Source organism: Ascaphus truei, chromosome 1 (genome assembly GCF_040206685.1).
Source record: "Ascaphus truei isolate aAscTru1 chromosome 1, aAscTru1.hap1, whole genome shotgun sequence".
Classification (NCBI taxonomy): domain Eukaryota; kingdom Metazoa; phylum Chordata; class Amphibia; order Anura; family Ascaphidae; genus Ascaphus; species Ascaphus truei.
Genome location: NC_134483.1, coordinates 16,098,661 through 16,104,452, shown reverse-complemented (window position 1 = coordinate 16,104,452; position 5,792 = coordinate 16,098,661). Strand labels below are relative to the sequence as shown.

Here is a 5,792-nt window from a genome sequence, read left to right as displayed (position 1 = left end):
CCCTGGCATGAGCACGATAGACCATTTCCAATAAGCATTGCACTCACACGGCCATCAGTCTCTGGCAGTCGCTCCATCACGTACTTCCACCAGCCTCAGGTACCTATTTTTCATGATACGCATCTACTGTACATCCCTTAAACACATTTCTCACAGACCCCATCACTCATCACCCTCCAGATATATTCCTTCCACGCAATTACAAGACACCAGTGCTATTTCATACCATGCACCTTCTACTCTCAGCACAGCTAACCATGCACAATTATCAGCCACTTCTAACACACTCATGCATCAACAGCCCTGTAAGACCCCAATCTCTTACATGTACATCAGATTACGATCGACAAATGAACACACTTACCTTATTAACATGATGAGACAAAAGTACACATACTTCTCTACTCTGATGTTGGACAAGACAGACAGTTGGATATTTTCCTTTGCTCAGATAAGTTCCACTTCGGCTCCTACATACAGTGATGTATGGTCATCCATCAGTATTACCTGACCTGCTATGTCATCCTGCCATTGATCTGGTGCAATCTCAAAATGAGCCACAAAACATCCAGCTGCAGAATGATAGGACAACCTGCTGGTGCAAGAGAGGGTGGAATCACTGCCGTGTAACATGCACAGTTGCTCTTTCTTTACACATGAGCTCACATTGGATGACGCGTCATGCTCAGAAATAACACATCTGTCCTCAGTTTGACACTTATCATCTATTTCCATGACAAATGATTCTGCAGAAAGAGTGTCTTCCTCGGCTGAGTCACTGTAGGATTCTTCCATATTAGTGTCCACAGTTAAAATGCTGCTAATCTCTGTCTCCGTGTCATCCAGACATATTCCACTTGAATGGGGAATATCTGTTTTCCAAGACTCACCAATATAGTTCAAGACTTCTGTAGCTTTTCTCCTCTCTTTAGGATCTATTGCCAATAGGGTACGAAACATTTTCAGTACTGCGGTGGTCAGTCTGTTCCATGGGGATGGTGGGTCAGCAACTATGGGGCTATTTTGCCAGTCTGCAAACCTGCTGTACCTTTGATCTGTGGGAAGAGCCACCCGCCATGGAAACTCACCAGTGAGCAAGCAGAAGAGAACCACTCCAAAAGCCCAAACATCAATACTGGAATCAGCCTCCAAGGTGTCACACTTTGCGAGTTGACACAGCTCAGGGGACATGTAAGGTACTTTTCCTTTCAGGGGTCTGATAGCAGTTCCTTGGAGATGTGTGAGACCAAAGTCACTCACTTTAATACAGTGACATTCTTTATCAAACACTAGAATGTTGTCGGGTTTAATGTCCCGGTGAACTAGTCCTTTGCTTTCCATAAATTCCAGTGCACTGGAGATCTGAACTGCACATCGCTTTGCTGCAGCTTCTGGGATCCCAACCTGAAATATAAAATGCGTGTCATTAACGGTCAATAAAAAGTATTTTCCATATTGTAAGATTTCTGCAATGTTTATCAAAAGTGCAGCTTAAAGGGAAAACAACATCTCCATATTGCTACATATAACAGGTCTAAGTGTAACTGCAATTGTACTTGTAGAACTATTATGGTACGTGACTTCCTACTTACAGGAGCCTGAGCCTGAATGAGTGAGAGGAGATCACCAACTGGTGAGAGCTCCTGGGCAAAGACGAAGTGTTCACAGGTCTGGAAGGCTAGACCATAGCTCCCGATGACATTGGGATGAGATGAGAGGAAGAAGGACACACTGAACTCCATGAGGAAGCCTCTCTGTGTTGTTCTTTTCTTATCCAGGAGTTTCAAAGCCATCATCTTATCTGTAAGGAGGAGAGGAAATCGTGGTTAGTTGTGAATACATTAAATGTGCACTCACTGCTTATACTGTGAGCTCGATGTAAGTTTCAATTATTTCTGCCGCATTTGTCCATGTATTGATCCTCACACCTGTTTTATCAGTGCGGTTCTGTATATTACATTGTAAAGTGCAGAGTACAGCATCAGTGCTATATATGAATAAAGAAGTTTGTGCATAAATATATGTATGCATCTTTTATAAAGACCAATGAGGAGCGCTCACTAACTACACCTGGGTAGCAGTTGGGATTTTAGGAGTGCCAGAGAGCAGTCACTAAGAGGTCCACCTGCACCTATCAGTGAATCAGACAGGATGGTGAATGGAAGCACTGCCAAAATACTAACACTCATTGCATTATTAATATCTGCTACTATTCCCAGGCCTGACCGAATAGGGGCACTAGTCTGTGGGGTTTTAGGGAGGAGCACTGGAGACTTACTCACAGGGTATGGCTGGGAACGTCGTCTTGATGGATGTGGTCCAATCACATATTTTCTAGTCTAACCATCTCTATTAGCTCAAATATTCCCAATATGGTGGGCACGTGTTTTGCCAGATTTCACTTGATACTATCTATGTTATTCATTTGCTTCCCTGGTGAAACCTCTGTCCAACTCACTGGCTAACTCCTAGTGAAGGGGATACTACACAACATGTGGGAGTTAAGCCCTTGGTGGCCACATTTTGTACGTGTATGAACAGCAAGATCTTAAGACATGGATGGTAATTTAATCACTCACCTGTGTTTTTGTCCTTTACCATCATCACTGAACCATAAGACCCCCTGCCAAGCTCCTTTATGACATGGAAGTGTTCCTCCAGCTCTGCATGCTGCAGGCTTTGGGATGTTAAGGTCACCAGTCCTTCTAGGATAAGCTCAATATCTGACACATTTGAAGCCATTGTTCAAACCTGTAAATCAAGGAACTGTAATTAGTTATATTTAATCAGTAGTTTTTATAAATATCTTAACTTTCTAATACAATAGTATTGCAGTCTGTGTAATCTAACTAATATATCTAAATGAGTTACATTGTAATAACCACTGTGTTTAAAAAAGATTAATGAAAATTAATGTGTCACTATTACCACACAGTTTTGATCTCATAGAAAATAAGAGACCACAAAATACATTATGGTCTGGGATTGTAATAGGAAAAATGTTGTATATTACGTGAGAATATTGGATATTTGCTAGTAGCAAAAGTGTCACAAAACTATGAACATTCATCCAGACTACAAAGAGTGAAATTGGAGCGAGAGAGAAAAAAGGGAGAGAGGGAGAAGAGTAAGGAAGGGTGAGAGGATATATGTGTGAAAATGTCACAAATATACAATATACTTAAACATTTTGCTAAAGTTTTTGTGAGCCAAAATTGGGGACATTGGCACCTCTCTAGTGACCACGATTCATTCCTCTAAACAGATCTCAGAGCTTCCCTGACAAGTACAAATGGCCACATAGCATATTGATTAGGGGCCAGAGAATGAAATGGGAAATAGTCCATCTGGTCTTATTACAAACTCAAAACATTTAATATCAATGTTTTTGCCAATATATAACAAAGCTCATAAATCACTTACCTCTTCTTTCAGATGATATAACAAAGCGTGCTGTAGAGATATGACAAATCTTTGACTGTGGGTCTATAATTTGTGTCTTAGAGTCTGATGGATTCTCCAGCTCAGGGTCCTGCAGAAGAGTCCTCCAGAGGATCACCAGGCACTTGTGAAAGTGAATCTGTAGAGTGGCACTATTTATTTAGACCACTGCATTGTGGGTGGAAACTTTGTAATTCATGTGACTCACATATTAGCATACTAGACATTGTTAAAGAATTAGGTGTTAATGTAACAGATCTGCAATGGGACCCCACCCGTATCACTGAATTGTGCACATTAAGTATCCATTGATTAGTGGTATTGGGAGTCGCCCAAACTGTTAATGTTTCTATAGAATGGCAGTTTCTACACACAAATAATACCTGGTAAGACATTTCTTATAATTATACTGAATACAAGAATCAGATTTTATGATAAGACCAATTGAATTAAAAAAACGAATTACAAATAGTAAATTGAGAAACCCCAATGTTATGATACATTTCGGAACCAGCACAAGGGTTTATCACAGATGTTATGTTTATAAGCTTTCAAAAGCTTAAATCTCTCTTCTTTAGGCAGAGAAGGTAAAACAGCAGAATCAGAGATATGTGGACATTGAAGTCTCACGAAGAGCAAAATATATGAAGAATTCTTATGTTTGTCCAATAAAGAGAACTACAACATTTGATATAATTTCTGTACCTACTCAGTGCTTTCAAACTCATATTATTTAATGTGATTAAAAGTTCATATCTATCATACTGTAGCGTGACGATCCAGAGGAAATTAAAAAGACTAAGGTCAATTAATGTATATGTGTGTGTGTGTGTATATATATATATATCTGACAAAGTGGATACTGCCACGAAACGCGTAGGAGTGGTGCTGTGCTGCAATTGTTACGATCGTGGGAAGCGTTACATGAGACCCTCCTGTCCTCCTAAGAGTTTCTAAGAACTTTTGCTAAAATCATCACTTCAGTTTCCGCTTCTGTGATATCAGCTAACGCGGAGACAGCATGAACACAGGACGCGAGTGACAGAAACGTTCAGAGAAGTCTGGAGACGGACATCATCCGCAGTTCACAATTAGCTCTATCGTTATATACCCTCTGTAAGGGCTCATCTGTTGTTTCTATTGATCAGAAAGATACTTTTGTAACGTACTTCCCTATGGCAGTTTGTGCTTGTATTTGGTCTTATAGATAACATCCAAGGCTGTGGAGATCCTTTTTGAAGCCACAGCTTCTTAGAAGTTTTTGTTCCTTATATATAATTTTTATATACAATTCAGTTTTGCAATTTTCTTTTCTTGTCCTATCTCCCCTCTCCCCCACCCCTATTTTATATATATATATTGAGTCACACATTATCGGACCTCATGTGGACACTGTACGAGCACTTTCTCTTTTAAAATGTTGTACCTTAGATAACAGGTTCAGTAGGTTACTTTATGCATTGGACTATTATTGAATACAATACAGTTTCAGTCCTGTGGTAGTCAGTCTGTACCATGGGGATGGTGGGTCAGCAACTATGGGGCTATTTTGCCAGTCTGCAAACCTGCTGTGCCTTTGTTCTGTGGGAAGAGCCAACCGCCATGGAAACTCATCAGCGAACAAGCAAAAGGGAACCACACCAAAAGCCCACACATCAAGGCTGGGATCAGCCTCCAAGGTGTCACTGTTTGGGAGTTGACACAGCTCAGGGGACATGCAATGTATTTTTCCTATGATGGGTCTGATGTCGGTTCCCTTGACATGGGTGAGACCAAAGTCTCTCCTTATAATACAGTGATATTCTTTATCAAATACTAGAATGTTTTCTGGTTTAAGAAGTAATGTTTTTGATAAGAAGTATTTTCCATATTGTAAGATTTCTGCAATGTTTATCAAAAGTAAAATATATGGGAAAACAACATTTCCATATTGCTACATATAACAGGTCTCAGTGTAACTGCAATTGTACTTGTAGAACTATTATGGTACGCGACTTCCTACTTACAGGAGCCTGAATGAGTGAGAGGAGATCACCAACTGGTGAGAGCTCCTGGGCAAAGACGAAGTGTTCACAGGTCTGGAAGGCTAGGCCATAGCTCCCGATGACATTGTGATGAGATGAGAGGAAGAAGGACACACTGAACTCCATGAGGAAGCTTCTCTGTGGTGTTCTGTTCTTATCCAGGAGTTTCAGAACCATCATCTTATCTGTAAGGAGAGGAAACTGTGTCTATGTATTGATGCTGCACACACCTGTTTTATCAGTGCTGTACTGTATATTACTTTGTAAAGTGCATAGTACAGCATCAGTGCTGCATAGTAATAAAGGGGTTTATGTATAACTATGTAT

The 5,792-nt window shown here is 40.4% G+C and overlaps 1 protein-coding gene across 1 annotated transcript; it reads right to left on the bottom strand.

Annotated features, from left to right (window-relative positions):
* Window positions 1-447: 447 nt before the first annotated feature.
* LOC142468037 (serine/threonine-protein kinase SBK1-like) lies at window positions 448-2,742 on the bottom strand. The gene is made up of 3 exons (XM_075574112.1): window positions 2,580-2,742; window positions 1,599-1,801; window positions 448-1,404 (listed from the first exon to the last, which is right to left on the bottom strand). The coding sequence occupies exons 1-3, from the start codon at window positions 2,740-2,742 to the stop codon at window positions 448-450; spliced, it is 1,323 nt and encodes a 440-aa protein (XP_075430227.1).
* Window positions 2,743-5,792: the final 3,050 nt, after the last annotated feature.

Bases quoted from the DNA above. Each gene is read 5' to 3' on its own strand.
- LOC142468037 (XM_075574112.1), bottom strand. From the start codon at position 2,742: ATGGCTTCAAATGTGTCAGATATTGAGCTTATCCTAGAAGGACTGGTG. The intron at 1,802-2,579 runs GTGAGTGATTAA...TCCTCCTTACAG, and splicing joins GGTAAAGGACAAAAACACAG to ATAAGATGATGGCTTTGAAA. The intron at 1,405-1,598 runs GCTCCTGTAAGT...TTTATATTTCAG, and splicing joins TCTCACTCATTCAGGCTCAG to GTTGGGATCCCAGAAGCTGC.